This window comes from Fomitiporia mediterranea (genome assembly GCF_000271605.1).
Source record: "Fomitiporia mediterranea MF3/22 unplaced genomic scaffold FOMMEscaffold_18, whole genome shotgun sequence".
Lineage (NCBI taxonomy): Eukaryota > Fungi > Basidiomycota > Agaricomycetes > Hymenochaetales > Hymenochaetaceae > Fomitiporia > Fomitiporia mediterranea.
In genome coordinates this window covers 207,900-222,408 of record NW_006760403.1, presented here as the reverse complement: position 1 = coordinate 222,408, position 14,509 = coordinate 207,900, and the positions used below count along the sequence as shown (strand labels likewise).

Here is a 14,509-nt window from a genome sequence, read left to right as displayed (position 1 = left end):
GTCAAATATGGTATACGCTCCGAGGCATCGGAGCAATTAGGGTCGACGAAACCTGCCAGGTACAACTTACATACATACATACTTGGACCAGGATCGAAAACTGCAAAGCTATTGTTCCAAAGCAAGCCTTTGCTAATGACTTACATGTATTTCTATGATAATAAGCCAACCTTCACGTCTGTCAGCTTGGACTTTCCTGCTTAAGAGGAAGTAGTATTACTCACAAAGCTGCTTGGGAATATACCCTTTCCACGCGAGGAGTCTCATCTTTGTAACTTAGACCGGGATTGGATGCCTCCCTTTAGATCACCAGCAGAGCTATGGTTCCTTCCAAAGCAAACTCGTGTTCGCTAATAACTTACACAAAATCTCTATCATACTAGCTCAACCTTCACGTCCCATCAGCACTATTTTTTTTCTCAAGAGGAAACAGAAATAGTACTCACATAGTTACTTGGGAATATACCCTTCCTACCCGACGAATCATAGCCTATTCACCCAAGTCAACAAAAATGAGTCAGAACTAAACATCAAGAAAGGACGAGCAAAAAACAAAAACAAAAAATGCAAGAAGTTACCAACCTTCCCACCAACCATCAGCATAATGCTCTCCTCCACCCGCACCAGAAGACAACTCATACAAAGCACCCTCTTCGACATTAATTTCCTCTTGCCCACTGGCCTGATATGCGTATATCCCTCGAACTGATCATTAAAAAAGCAATGTCAATTTCTGTTATTCCATCAAGGAGAATATGCGGTTGAGATAACTTACCGTACTTCCCTGAACCTAGTGTTTTCGGTTTCGTAGTGACAGGTACCCTTGGTGGCAGTGGCGCGGCAGTGGGAGCTGCTTCTTCATCACCTTCGTCGTCGATAATTTCAACGTACGAAGCAGGAACGAGACCTTTGCCTCCTTTCGAATCTGCGACTTTTACCCATCCAGAGCCGTCGTCGTCTTCGAGGACTTGGACGGTTAAACCATCTATAATAATAATAAAAGGAGTAAAAGGATAAAGGAATAAAAGGAAGAGGTTAGATTAGATAAGGTATGTCAAATGGTTGCAGAGAGCTTGGTACGATACGAACCGGTGACAGCCAGCTCGAACGGCGAAGTCGGCGTGAAATCATACAACACCCGTGCCTGCGGGTATACTTCGTCGGGCACCGTATGAGGCCTTGCAAAGGAAGAAGCAGTAGGTGTGGACGAAGTCGACGCTTTAGATATCGTTGATGCTAATCATTTCATTTCGTAAAACAATTATAAGTACCACTTCACTACCATGGTGGAGTAGTAGTTAGTTACCTCGTGAATCCGCTCGAGACAAATCCGAACTAGACATGGCGCTTGGCATCCTAGACGAACGCTTGCTACCACCACAACTGGCAGGTACTTTCAATTCGCACTTCGCGTGGACACATAGTCCACAAGTCCTGCACGTCTTGCCTTGTTTGCTTAGTCCCCAAATCGAGGACTAATAAATAAATATAAATAACGTCATTTTAATGTGACGCAAGTAGGGAAAGTGATGAAAGGAGAGAGTCGCTCACCTTGCAATAACCACACGTCGTCGGAATAGAGAACGAAGTAGACTTGAAGTTATGTGGGCTTTGCGAACCCTCGTCACCTAAATCAACCAATCAGTCAATCACATCGATTTAATTCACTGAATTAGGAAGGGAGCGGAAGTGAGCGGAAGGAAGGAGAACTCACCTCCTAAAGCGTCACTAATAGTATCTATCTCAGTGTTCAAGATCGTAGCCGAAAACTCTAAAAGTGTCAATTCGTGTTGAACACCGAGGTAATCCTGTATCGATTCATCGGTTGGTCCGTTCATTAAGCCTTTCAAAGTAACCTGAAGGAGAAAACTGACGTTCATTATGTCGTCTACTGATCCGAGACTACGGTCGTTCATATACGTCGAAACGATACTCGATAGCTTGTCCACATCCCTTTCTAGAGAATCACCCTAAACTAAATCGTACGGTGCTGATCATAAACGTACTCACTTTTGGAATTAATAAGACCATTCACTTCCTGTAACTTCTCCCTACATCTCGAGAGCTTATTCTGCAGTACTATCTTCGGCTCGGGATCCACCACCATCTCGCCAGTGTCATAATGACCCGCACAAGGTTCCCAGCCCCAGTCGTTCGGCACACTGAAAGCACGCGTGTTGTATGTAATGTACAAGTCCTGGTCTGGAGCGGGGTTCACAGCTTCCAAAGCACTACGAACTCCGTTAATTCGGTTTTGGACTGTTGTGAGATGGGTGGTATGTAGTTCTTGTGCTTGGAGAAGGATGGATACTAGTCCGGCTACGAGGTTTGCTTGGAGACGTTCTGAACGAGATGTTAGAAAGCTGTACGAGAAGATTACTCAAGCCTTACGAAAGTCCTAGCGGGAAGTGGGTCAGAATGGAGTGTACTGTGACGATGCCTTTACGTACGTTCTCAACCAGTGGGAGATCATCTTGATAGAATCGGTCCTTCGTTCTATTGGCAATTGCTGTTGAGATGATATATGTGCTGTTGCACAAAACAACAACAAAGATCAGTAAACACTGCTAATGAAGTCGGACAGTAAATTTGTACGCACTTCTTGCAGTTCTGCATTTCTACCGTTTGCGAATCAAATTGCTTGGCAGCACGGCTTGCGTGCTTGTCATCTTGGGAACGGTCCTAGTGCGGTCACTCTTAAGCTGCATGTTCAATGACGAAATTGTGTGACATTGATAATGCTGACCTGTTTGCGACGGTAGGACTCGACTTCCAGGCATTCCTCGTCGTACTAAGCCAGGAAATGAGCAACCTGTCATTGAGAGCAGAGAGTATCTGTAGCCGCACCTTTGCCTTCGTCTGCAAAATGCAGCGTAACTACGATTAGCATGATCCGAGTATGACGTGGTTAACACGAACCTTCGGTCGATCAGCATACACCTTGTCCCTGTCGGACAGCAACTTTTGGTAGAACTGGTATTGCTGGATTGTGCTCATGAGTATGGACTCCCGATAATGCGTACCCGATTGTACCTTTGTCTTCATATCCTCATGTTTCTTTTCAAGCACCTTCGTTGCATCGGCGACCTGAGTGATAAGAGAATCCGAAAGTGTCGAGTGATCTTGTGCAGTGCTGTCCAATGAGCTGACAAGCTGGCTATATGCCTTGTCAAGGGTGCTTGACGTAGATGTAGACTATGAGCTGAGTTGTAGAATGATACGTGCCACGTACCTCATACGCAGCGTGTCTTCACCCCATCCCGTCGAAGGTTCTTCGCCGAGGACAAGAGACGCGATGCGTTTTGACTTCCTGTCCGCCGCTTTCTTTGCCAGCACTGACAGTTTTCCGGCATACTCCTTTTCAAGGGCGGCACGTTCTTTGTAAATTTCTCTAATCTGCGGATGGAAATGTTAGGCTGGCTTCCCGAAAGTAATGAATCAAGAGATTCACGTCTGAGAGCAAGCCGAGCTGTGACTCCGAAAGGGCGGCAATTCGGTCTACTTGGTCCTGTACCGAGGTGAATTTAGCGATGATTTTGGCTTGGCAGAGGAAATATGTACCGGTAGGGCTTCTCCAAAGAGCCTGCCCGTGGTCATTATTGCGGGCTGAGGACAAGGGTTAGGGATTGCGGCGGTGCAGCGCGAGTGGAGGTAAGTGCGCCGAGAACGCGTCCTGGACTGGGTGAGTGAATTGAAATATGACGGGATCAGGACTTGCGTGGGAAGACGTCGATCTTCCCGCACATGCTCTGATGCTCAGCTGGCCTATAGTATATATACCGTCCTTCCTTGGAACATGGGCTATCTTCAGGCTACTCACGACACCTCACGTCCTCATGCTCCTCGTCATGACCCCTTTCACGATCCTCTACCTTGTCGTAGCCTCATGTTTTGTGCAGCTCGCACAGGCAGTTCCCTTGGTCATTGGTCTGGCGCGAAGGGACGTTGCGGATCCACCCGTCCTTGCTCCGAATGCTTCAACGGTATGGACTGTCGGTGACACTCAGACAGTCGTATGGTGCGTGTTCCGCTGAGGTGGCAGTTCATCCTCTCTGACCGTTACTTCAGGAATACATCTGGTTTGCCAGAACAAATAACGAACCGGCAAGGGACGGTTCTGCTGGGTTTCTTGAACGACACCAGTGGAGATGAACATCTCATGATCGGTAAGCGCATCTCTTGCTGATTCACTCCAAATTCGAATAAATATTCAATTTTCCACAGACAGTCCGCTTGCCTCTGGCTTTGACATTACCAGTGGTTCAGTCGATGTTGTAGTTCCTGACGTGGAGCCGAGGACCGACTACATCATAGCGCGTGCGTTCCAAAGCATCCCTCTGCCCTGCTTCAGTCCATAAATTAATTGACTTGCATGTAGTACTGGGCGACTCAGGAAACATATCCCCAAAGTTCACTATTAAAAGCTCGTCCGGCTCTGCTCCCTCGACGGTCCCGTCGACTACCAGCTCGACTGCAGCTTCTACTTCCGAATCAGGCCCTACCTCCGAGCCGACGGTCTCGACGCTCAGTGCGCCCAATCTTCCAACCGGGGCCACGCCCTCTCCAGCGCCGGCGAATTTAACGACTGCATCTGAGATTTCAACAAGTTCATTAGCAGCACAATCGACTCAGTCAGGCTCTGCCTCCGCACCACCAGCATCAAGTGACACTAGCTCAAACACCTCTTCATCTGCTATCCAAATCACACATTCGCGACTCTTGCAATTCATCATTCCACTGTTTTGCATGTTAGTTCTTGTTTAAGAGAGACCTTTGACATTTGGTTTGGATGCTATTTAACGATCATGACCTCTGGATGTGTATGTACGACACGGCACGGTGCCTTTAATTTCTTTCAATCATGAACATTTGGGTCACGAGCGCAATGGACTTATTGGACTTCGTTTTGGTTTCGCATTATGTATTGATAGTGGTTTTGCGTTGCTGTACATTGTTTACTTCAATTTCGACAATGGTGATTATATCGTGAATTTCGTGGCATATATGCGTGTGTGTGTGTGTGTGTGTGTGTATTGAATTGTAATTGTCAATGAGTGTTGACAAATCTTTCCTAAAACGGACAAGCATTATTTCGGTCGACGTGAGCCCCATTCCTCATCCACCTTTGAGACCTTTCCACAACATCATCCACTGAGGTTAACTACAAATCCCGCCTTTACAGCCGCATGGCGGCACGAATACGAGAGGTATGGGCGTCCAATCTCGACGCGGAGATGCGAGCCATCCGTGACACTGTTGAACGATATCCGTACGTGGCCATGGTCAGTGCTTCCACTCCACACACGCTCCTCAGTAGAGATGCTGATAACCGCTTCTTTACAGGACACAGAGTTTCCCGGTGTCGTTGCGCGTCCAATAGGCACATTCCGTACATCCTCGGACTATCACTACCAGACAATGCGGTGTAACGTCGACTTGCTCAAGATCATCCAGATTGGTCTAACACTCAGCGATGCGGAGGGAAACTTACCGGATGATGTGTGCACGTGGCAGTTTAACTTCCAATTTGACTTGCAGGAGGACATGTTTAGCCCGGATTCTATTGAACTTTTGCGAGAATCGGGATTGAACTTCCAACGACATCTTACGGAGGGCATACAGCCGAATGACTTTGCGGAGTTGTTGATCACTTCTGGACTTGTTCTTACGGATGAGACGAAGTGGATTTCTTTCCATAGGTATATCGTTCTTTAGCATCAAAGGGACTGGAACATATGTTGAAGAATTTACAGTGGCTACGACTTTGGGTACCTCGTCAAGCTGTTATCTTGCGTCCAACTACCACCGATGGAGGAAGACTTCTTTGACCTCTTCTCATTATGGTTTCCGACAGTGTATGACGTGAAGTACATGATGAGGACGTGTAAATTGCGGGGTGGGCTACAGGATGTGGCAAAAATGTTAGACGTGCGTGTTGTGTGGCTCAGTCGTCTTGCCCCACCAATCTGATTCTTCTTCCTCTTCCATTCTAGGTTGTGCGCATTGGCCCCATTCACCAAGCCGGATCGGATTCCCTCTTAACTGCATCTGTGTTCTTCAAGATGCGTCAACTGTACCACGACGACTTACTCGACGACTCCGAGTATAAGGGCAAATTATACGGCCTCGGCAAGACTGCGGTACAGCTGACAAACGGGACGTACGATACAGTCTCAGCACATGGACTAGTACAATACGGGCGAAGCGCAGTGACGAGTGCGGAGCGAGAACGAACACCGCCGCGAGAACAGGCTGGTCTGACAGTGCAGGGGCAAACGCAACAGGGAGGGAGTCAGCAACAGGGTATGAACCTCGGTGCACCGGGTATGCTTGGTGGAGGGCCTGCGTCACTTCCTACACCTGGTGGTCCTGGGTTAGGTGGATTCTCGAATACGATTGGTTCGCCGTATGGTACGATACCTGTTGGTGTTAACGGGGCGTACCATTTGCGGCAAATTGGTGTGGGCGGTGACCGATGAGGAATGAGAGATGAAGGAGGGGAGGAGGGGGTAATGAAGGTTCGCGTGGTAGCCTCTATATAAATATACTAACACGTCTTTCTCTCTCGTTTGCTCGCTCTGGGATGTGGACATACATGTTCTTATTTTCCGTGATATTTTGTATCGAGTGGCATATACTCTCTTGTTCAAGTTGTTGCTTTGTATCGTGCTTCGCATCAATATTTATGTTTCATAATCTTCTGTTGTCTGTCATTAATCTGAATGAGTGCAACGGTTGTAAATGTTCTACGAAACGTAACAACAGAACTGCTCAATAATTGAATAATGACTCGTAGCAGTTAAAGTATTTCTTGGTCTTACTTCGTGAGGCATCAAGATCACGTGGCGATTTGTGAGAATGTGTTACTTTATACGCTTCCCGCACTGGTCGAGTCGATCTTTGAGCAACTTGTTTAGCAACCTTCACCGTTCTCGTCCTAGAGGCTGCCGTGTCTGCTGGTCTCGTAAACTTTACTTCGCGCCCTTGATCGAGCTCGCCTTGACTAAACGACCATGGCGAACAAACCTAACAAACTGGCCTTCCTGTCGCAACCTGCACCAGCTTCTTATGTTGCTGGTCTTGGTCGAGGTGCCTCCGGGTTCACGACTCGGTCAGATATCGGTCCTGCCAGGGAAGGTCCTTCAGCAGAAGCCATTGCGTGAGTAGCACATACATACATACATACATACATACTTACATCCTCATACAATGCTGACTCTCAATAATTTAGCGAGGCTCAAGCAAAACGAGGTGAAGAACCTGAATATGACCCGGACCAATTCCAGGATCCAGATAACGAAATGGGTTTGTTTGCTGGTATGACTTACGAAGCGGATGATGAAGAAGCGGATCGGATATATGAGTTGGTGGATAAGAATATGGATGCTCGACGGAGAGCACGAAGGTGTGTGCACACTCTCACTCTGGTTAGTCACTGTTCGTTGTTGTTCAGGACTTTCTAATGTTACTCTTTTCTTTTTCTTTTTGGTTTTGACGTATAGGGAGAAACGTGAAGCGGAAGAACTAGCGAAACATCGTTCGGAACGACCGAAGATCCAGCAGCAGTTTGCGGATTTGAAGAGAGGGCTTTCGTCGGTGACTGATGAAGAGTGGGATAGTATACCGGAGGTTGGGAACCTTACGCGGAAGAAGAGGAAGAAGGATGAGAGGAGCTTCGTTGTTCCGGATAGTGTGCTTGTAGGCGATAGGTCTAAGACGGAGTATGAGAGTGCTCTTGATCCTATGCAACAAGAGGTACGTTGTGATATACTCTACAAATTTGTCACTCGAGATTAAGGACTTTGAATAGAACGGTGGTCTCGTAACTCCAGCAGAATCCGGCACCCTTACCAACTTCGTAGAGATTGGTCAAGCTCGCGATAAGATCCTCTCGCTCAAACTCGACCAGATTTCCGGTACCTCTACGACTTCTGGTACCTCCACCTCGATCGACCCGAAGGGTTACCTAACAGATCTTGCCAGCGTCGTACACAAAACCGAGGCTGAAATAGGCGACATCAAACGCGCTCGCATGCTCTTTGACTCGCTCGTGAAATCAAACCCGAAGCATGCGCCTGGGTGGATTGCTGCAGCTTGTGTGGAGGAACACGCTGGTAGAATGGTCGCTGCTCGGAAACTTATCAAAGCTGGATGCGAGAATTGTCCGAAGAGTGAAGATGTGTGGTTAGAGGCGGCTCGGTTACACGTAAGCCACCTACGATTTGTAGTACCAAGGAATGCTTTTACTGACCTTAATTACCCTTTTATTAGAATACTCAAGATGCTAAAGTTATTTTAGCCAACGCTGTACAACATGTCCCGCAAAGTGTCAAAGTTTGGTTAAAGGCAGCTTCCTTGGAGCAGGAAACCAAATCCAAGAAGCGCGTGCTACGGAAAGGTTTGTTTTGGTTGATTAATGACTCAACGTGACACTGACAAATTGACGATTTAGCTCTTGAACAAATACCGAATTCTGTTCGGTTATGGAAAGAAACAGTCAACCTCGAAGAGTCAATCACAGACGCCCGTATTCTCCTTGCTCGTGCAGTCGAAGTTATCCCTCTCTCCGTCGAACTGTGGCTCGCTCTCGCACGTCTCGAGACACCCGAAAAAGCAAAAGCCGTACTCAACAAAGCACGCAAAGCTATTCCAACCTCTCACGAAATCTGGATAGCTGCCGGACGACTACTAGAACAAGAAGCCCACTCAGAAGGGAAGTCCGAATCCCAACGCACGAAAGAGCTCGAGCAAGTAGACAAAACCATCGAAGCAGGCGTACGCGGACTCCGTCGACATCAAGTCCTTCTCACCCGCGAACAATGGTTAAAAGAGGCTGAACGATGTGAGAGTGAAGGGTCACCCCGGACGTGTGAGGCGATTATCAAAGCGACTGTGGGTATGGAGATTGAAGAGGCTGATAGACTTGATACGTGGGTTGGTGATGCGGAGAGTGCGGAGGAGAGAGGGATGATTGGGACTGCTAGAGCGATACTTGCGTATGCGCTTAAGGTTTTCCCTGATAGACGGATGTTGTGGGAGAAGGCGGCTGCTCTTGAGAAGTCTCATGGGACTCGGTATGTCATCATTGTTCTTAACCATGTATAGCTATCACTAACATACATATACTTTTTTACTTATTAGTGAATCACTCGACGCTGTACTCGCTCGGGCTGTACATCACTGTCCTCAAGCAGAAGACCTCTGGCTCATGTCCGCCAAAGAGAGGTGGCTAGCAGACGACGTACCAGGCGCGCGTGAAGTTCTCGAAAAGGCGTTCGTTGCGAACCCGGATAGCGAGAAGATTTGGTTGGCTGCTGTTAAGCTCGAGGCGGAGAATGGCGAGTTCGACGTTGCGCGTGAGTTGCTCACGCGTGCGAGGAAGGTAGCGGATACCGAAAGGGTGAGTATCATCTCTTATTCCCTATTATGGATTTCGTAAAAGAAAGATTGCTGAATTAAATATTTCTTTGTAGATTTGGATGAAATCCGCCGTCTTCGAACGCCAACAAGGCCAATACACAACAGCACTCTCAATCCTCGACCAAGCAATCAAGAAATACCCCAAATTCTCTAAACTCTACATGATCCAAGGCCAAATCCACCAATCCAATCAATCCAACCAATCCAATCAACTCAACCAACCCAACAACAACAACTCAAACAACTCAAACAAAAACTACGCAGCTGCACGCGCTTCCTACGCAGCAGGTCTCAAATCCTGTCCCAAAGACGTCACACTCTGGATCTTAGCAAGTAAGTTAGAAGAAGCAGACGGGAAGAGTATCAAAGCGCGTGCCCTACTAGATAAAGCTCGACTCGTAAACCCAGGTAGTGAGCGATTATGGGCTGAAGCAGTTGGTGTCGAAGAACGTGCAGGTAGTGCTCAACAAGCAAAGACTGTCCTCGCGAGAGGGTTACAAGAATGTCCTACCTCAGGAACACTTTGGGCTATGGCAATTTGGTCTGAACCTCGTCCTACGAGGAAAGCTCGCTCTGCAGACGCGTTAAGGAAATGTTCGGGTGATGCACTTGTGATATGTGCTGTTGCGAGGTTGTTTTGGGCGGAGAGGAAGGTGGAGAAGGCGAGGCAGTGGTTTGCGAGGGCTTGTGCGACGGATCCGGATAAGGGGGATTGTTGGGCTTGGTGGATGAAGTTTGAGAGGGAACATGGTGGTGAGGAGAGGAGGAGGGAGGTGGAGGAGAGGTGTGTGAGTGCGGAGCCGAGGCATGGGGATGTTTGGCAGAGTGTTGTGAAGGACCCTGGGAATTTTGGGAGGAAGACGGGGGAGGTGCTTGGGATGGTTGCGGATAGACTTGAGTAGAGCGACTTTCCTCCTGTACAGCTCTTTTTGCCCTCTTGCATTAACGTTCTGTCATTCTCAATGAACCCGAGCGTCTCGTGCTCTTCTTGGCACAGCGTCTAAGATAGCAGATCTAACAGAGGTGCAGTACCAGTGTATGGGATCCGCTGTGTGGGTCCACGTCGGTGCATGTCGATCAGCTGGGCAGGGCTCGGCGAGGCGGCAGTGTACTTGGCTTTCGGTATGTGTGCAGACATGTCGGTGGTTGTAATGCGATAAATATATCTCGCACGCATGAAACGTTGGTTGAGAGCTTGTAGAGTCTAGAGATAAGTCAAGGAGACAACAGGCTGTATAAAAGAAACAAAGTAGTAGTAATACATTAAAGCTATGAAGGTCATCGAAATTTTACCCTCCAGCACAATTTCGTAGCTGACAGGAGTAGATAATGAAACAACGAAAACACATGTGGATTCATAAGGCAACCTCCCAAACTGACACTCAACATTCCTAAAGAAAGAAAGGAACGAAAATCATCATCAGCACACACAAATTCAAACCTGCGACGACTTCTCATCCTCCACCCTCACCGAATCTCTCGGACTTCCTTTCTCTCTCGGACTTCCTTTCTCTCTATCCTCTCTATCCTCCCCATCCACCAACTCCCTTGTACCGTCATCCAACTGGTCATCACCAGCACCTTCCTCAAACGCCGCCTTTGCCCGCTCGAAGTGCGCGCCGTGATGTTCCGGACCGATGATAGTGACGATGAAGACGAAGCCTGCGACGACGCCGATGAGGATACCTTGGACTTTTGCGTAGTCTGGTACGATTTGGAGGTTACCGTCTTTGAGGATTGTTGTTTTGAGGTGTTTGCCTCCGGCTGAAAAGGATATAACACAAATGGAATTAGATATTAAGAGAATGTGAAGATGGAAGACGGGAGACGCACTAGCTTCAATCTGCGATGCTGCAGAAGATACCATGTTACCCAGTTGATACGCAACACCAGGGAAGGTCCCTCTAAACGCAGGTGGAGAAATCTCAGAAAGGAAGATCGGGATAACTCCCCACGCGCCCTGTACACCAAATTGTATACAAAACGCTCCCGCAGCAAGTGGACTAAACCCATCCGGCAAGATCCACAACGGGATGAACGCGCCAATGATCAAGACGAACAACAAAATCGTAAGTCTCCTTCCGATGTACTGACTTGCCCACCCGGCGATCGCTCCGCCCGCGACAGCACCGCAGTTCCCGATAATCGTCGCGGTTGTTGCTTGGTCGGGGGTGAACCCTTTGGTCTGCTGTAGGTAGGTTGGGTAGAGATCTTGACTGCCGTGTGAGAGGAAGTTGAACCCTGTCATGAGAAGGACTGCGTATATGCATAATATCCAGTGTCGGCACAGCATCTTTTTCGTCTCATGAATGAACACGCGCGTCTTGTGCTTCGTCTGTGCACCTCCCTGAGCCGCACGCGCAGCTTTGGCACGCAAGAACAGCTCGGATTCGGGTGTGATTGCACGTACGAAGGCAGCGAAAGCGGAGATACCTGATGCTGTCCAGAACAGCGCCCGCCAGTCTGCTGGAACGGCGGGTACGAGACGCAAGTTGATGACGGCAGCAATGAGGTAGCCGACCGCATATCCTTGCTGAACGATACCAGAGACAAGCCCGCGGGCTTCGATAGGTAAGTTCTCCAGCGCTGTTGCCGCTGCGAGACCCCATACGCCGCCCATAGTTATTCCTATATTAGCACGATGAACAATGTCGTCAGTTGTGATCTTATCATATCGGATTTTCTTATTTTTGCCGATAATGTACGGAGGCTGTGTGGTGCTAAATGATTGTACACTTACCGAAGAGCGATCGGACAGCGAGGAATTGACGGAACGTCTGTACGAAACCAGACCCAACCTGGAGTACGGCACAAAGTAGGAGATTCACAACGAGTGGCCATTTACGTCCGTATCTGTCGGACAAGATGCCAAATATGACAGCGCCCACAGACCGGAATAGAAGAGTGAGCGTGATACTCGTCGTCTATCATACAGAGAATATTAGGTTCTTTCTTTCAGAATCTAGGCGCTCAGTAAGAGGTAAGAAAAGGGACACGAACGATATCATTCACTGGCTTGTTGAACTGGTGCTGAAGGGCGGTGACACTGAGCGATACACTGAAGAAATCAATGGCATCGCAAGTCCATGCGAGCCAACCGCAGAAGAGCTGGAGCCATTGGACAGGAGTGAAGGATGCGATAGCAGCGAGGAGTGTGCGCTGCCTTACGGTCTTGTCCCGCTTCGGAAGGAGGTTGCGGAGGAAGTACGGAGCCATTATCGCTGGTCTCTGGAGCTCTTCACCGAATTGGCGGGGTTCGGGGAGGAGGACGTCCTGGCTTGTGGGGAGAAAGCAAGGACGGTGAGAGTGAGCAGACAGGGCTGGGCATTATATATAGGGCAGGAGAGCACAGATGAATTACGATTATGATATATGCGGGTAAGTAGTTTAGTAAAGAAGAAGAAATGCAAAAGAGCTCCACGTGAGGTGTGATGTTTTGATGGCATTCTGATTTCTCGAACCTTGGCTAACAGACCGCATGATTGTTTTACTCGCTTTACTCCCGCATCTCATCATCCCTGCTGACTTCTACCTCTGCATTTTTTCGACATTTTCGACGTTTTCAGCTAGGCAATGCCGGGTTTGAGTTTTATCTACTTCCCTTCGGCACGCGTTCAAATTGAACCTGCATGCCCCAACGCTATTTATAGACGTATTTCTAGAACGAGGGTGACGCTGCCCACCAGTATCTACCCTTCCTCGGCGCGCGATGGGAACAACACTCTCCTGTAAAGACCTAGATAGATACTGTGATAGGTCCGTCGGCGAGCCGCCCTGGGTGAGAGGAAAAAGGAACTGAGGAAGACCATTTGAATTACGCGGTGGTGCCTCTTCATCCTCTCCCGGCTCGCGGATTCCGTGCTCCGGCCGGGTGCTTTCCTTTACTCATCTCACTCTCACAGGTCTCAGGCTTTCTAAGTTTCTTTTCTTGTGTATATCCCTCACAAGGATTCGAACCGGCTTACTCAAGTTATTGAGTGAAAATACACCTTTCCTAGATACTGCTTCCCAGTGCTAGAATCCTACTCAATATTAATGTGGTGTGCGTGCACAGTACATGCTTTCATCCAATCCTTGCACCTATGAATCTGTGATGATAACGAGTAAGGAGAGTTATTAGTACGGAAAAAGTCGGAATGAACGAACGTTGTCGTCCTAGGTTCCAGATCTTAAAAGCTTCGTTCATTTCACTCACTGTATTGAAGAACCATAACCATATCCATTCCAAGAATTACCTATCAACCCCATCACCACCGGACTTTACGCAGATAACCTCGAATCGTCTACATATGCGCAAATACTAAGTAATAGCATCATATTGGGTTGATATTTTTATGTTTTGCTTAGCTTTTGTCTAATGTCTTGTCCTCGCGCGATGATCGTCCAAATATTAATGTCTGTCTGGAAACTCAAAACAATTCCGATTCTCTCCGTCTATCCAAGGACTTATCAGATCAGATAATGTATATACTCCAAACTTAAGGGCAGTGTTCAGTAGAGAGAGGTGTTCAAGACACATCGGCATAAATTATAGATGTATACTTAGTATTGAGGTCAAGCTTATCTCAAGATTCTTATACCTCTGTGTCTGCGCGTCGGCCGCAGTTTAAATTTTGATTATAATCAAATGCGGGGTTTGCGGGGTTTTGCGGGGTTATATGTATCATTCATTGTCTTGGCTCGGAGTCAAAAGGTCACCCGTCCGTGCCTAAACAAACTCTCCTGAGTCTCATCCATCGGAAGAAGTTATTGTCCGCTGTACCGTACGTGTTTCTTTGTATAGAATCTATAGATGGCCGGACCGGTGTGTGTAGTCTCATACCTTATACAGAAAATATGTATGCTATTTTTAATTCTTAACACAATGCTGTGTATGAGAGACTAGTGAGACCTGATGAGACAAGGTAGAATGTATACTTGGCTATGAGAAACGATTCGATCATGTTAGTACATTAGACTAACTAGACGAGTGAAGGGAGAAAAAAAGAAAGGAAACGAGAATACATACTCTTGCACACATCCAAAACTGTAAAATCAAGTGTTGGTAAATCGACGACCCTAACAGTAGGAAACACCTAGTAATAAGACA

The 14,509-nt window shown here is 47.8% G+C and overlaps 5 protein-coding genes across 5 annotated transcripts; 3 read left to right on the top strand and 2 right to left on the bottom strand.

Annotated features, from left to right (window-relative positions):
- Positions 1-330: 330 nt before the first annotated feature.
- On the bottom strand, positions 331-3,629 carry FOMMEDRAFT_114603 (uncharacterized protein). The gene is made up of 20 exons (XM_007271656.1): positions 3,562-3,629; positions 3,452-3,508; positions 3,233-3,396; positions 3,034-3,178; positions 2,920-2,982; positions 2,848-2,859; positions 2,747-2,791; positions 2,600-2,682; positions 2,451-2,529; positions 2,392-2,398; positions 2,011-2,343; positions 1,875-1,957; positions 1,715-1,808; positions 1,552-1,628; positions 1,307-1,475; positions 1,090-1,236; positions 776-985; positions 583-705; positions 447-490; positions 331-389 (listed from the first exon to the last, which is right to left on the bottom strand). The coding sequence occupies exons 1-20, from the start codon at positions 3,595-3,597 to the stop codon at positions 375-377; spliced, it is 1,986 nt and encodes a 661-aa protein (XP_007271718.1). The 5' UTR covers positions 3,598-3,629; the 3' UTR covers positions 331-374.
- Positions 3,630-3,848: 219 nt separating this feature from the next.
- Positions 3,849-4,764, top strand: FOMMEDRAFT_97946 (uncharacterized protein; the record flags this gene model as incomplete). Its single annotated transcript, XM_007271655.1, has 4 exons — positions 3,849-4,024; positions 4,069-4,166; positions 4,225-4,317; positions 4,379-4,764. 4 exons carry the CDS (start codon positions 3,849-3,851, stop codon positions 4,762-4,764), a joined length of 753 nt encoding a protein of 250 aa, XP_007271717.1.
- A 368-nt stretch (positions 4,765-5,132) lies between these two features.
- Positions 5,133-6,552, top strand: FOMMEDRAFT_143399 (CAF1-domain-containing protein). Its single transcript, XM_007271654.1, has 4 exons — positions 5,133-5,282; positions 5,344-5,699; positions 5,754-5,928; positions 5,994-6,552. The coding sequence occupies exons 1-4, from the start codon at positions 5,187-5,189 to the stop codon at positions 6,477-6,479; spliced, it is 1,113 nt and encodes a 370-aa protein (XP_007271716.1). The 5' UTR covers positions 5,133-5,186; the 3' UTR covers positions 6,480-6,552.
- A 461-nt stretch (positions 6,553-7,013) lies between these two features.
- On the top strand, positions 7,014-10,322 carry FOMMEDRAFT_97727 (uncharacterized protein; the record flags this gene model as incomplete). Its single annotated transcript, XM_007271605.1, has 8 exons — positions 7,014-7,159; positions 7,232-7,409; positions 7,507-7,755; positions 7,811-8,206; positions 8,272-8,398; positions 8,453-9,074; positions 9,142-9,400; positions 9,474-10,322. 8 exons carry the CDS (start codon positions 7,014-7,016, stop codon positions 10,320-10,322), a joined length of 2,826 nt encoding a protein of 941 aa, XP_007271667.1.
- A 289-nt stretch (positions 10,323-10,611) lies between these two features.
- Positions 10,612-13,185, bottom strand: FOMMEDRAFT_23921 (MFS general substrate transporter). Its single transcript, XM_007271518.1, has 4 exons — positions 12,421-13,185; positions 12,161-12,344; positions 11,254-12,048; positions 10,612-11,184 (listed from the first exon to the last, which is right to left on the bottom strand). Exons 1-4 carry the CDS (start codon positions 12,634-12,636, stop codon positions 10,856-10,858), a joined length of 1,524 nt encoding a protein of 507 aa, XP_007271580.1. The 5' UTR covers positions 12,637-13,185; the 3' UTR covers positions 10,612-10,855.
- Positions 13,186-14,509: the final 1,324 nt, after the last annotated feature.

What these genes read in the sequence shown, in the direction of transcription:
- FOMMEDRAFT_114603 (XM_007271656.1), bottom strand. Translation starts at nt 3,597, where the DNA reads ATGACCACGGGCAGGCTCTTTGGAGAAGCCCTACCG. An exon ending in CAGTAGACGACATAATGAAC is followed by an intron (nt 1,809 to 1,874) that starts GTCAGTTTTCTC and finishes GAATCGATACAG; the next exon opens with GATTACCTCGGTGTTCAACA. An exon ending in GTCTCGAGCGGATTCACGAG is followed by an intron (nt 1,237 to 1,306) that starts GTAACTAACTAC and finishes TGAAATGATTAG; the next exon opens with CATCAACGATATCTAAAGCG.
- FOMMEDRAFT_143399 (XM_007271654.1), top strand. Translation starts at nt 5,187, where the DNA reads ATGGCGGCACGAATACGAGAGGTATGGGCGTCCAATCTCGACGCGGAG. An exon ending in GATATCCGTACGTGGCCATG is followed by an intron (nt 5,283 to 5,343) that starts GTCAGTGCTTCC and finishes GCTTCTTTACAG; the next exon opens with GACACAGAGTTTCCCGGTGT. An exon ending in ATGTGGCAAAAATGTTAGAC is followed by an intron (nt 5,929 to 5,993) that starts GTGCGTGTTGTG and finishes CTTCCATTCTAG; the next exon opens with GTTGTGCGCATTGGCCCCAT.
- FOMMEDRAFT_23921 (XM_007271518.1), bottom strand. Translation starts at nt 12,636, where the DNA reads ATGGCTCCGTACTTCCTCCGCAACCTCCTTCCGAAGCGGGACAAGACC. An exon ending in CGCTGTCCGATCGCTCTTCG is followed by an intron (nt 12,049 to 12,160) that starts GTAAGTGTACAA and finishes GTGCTAATATAG; the next exon opens with GAATAACTATGGGCGGCGTA. An exon ending in AGCATCGCAGATTGAAGCTA is followed by an intron (nt 11,185 to 11,253) that starts GTGCGTCTCCCG and finishes TATCCTTTTCAG; the next exon opens with CCGGAGGCAAACACCTCAAA.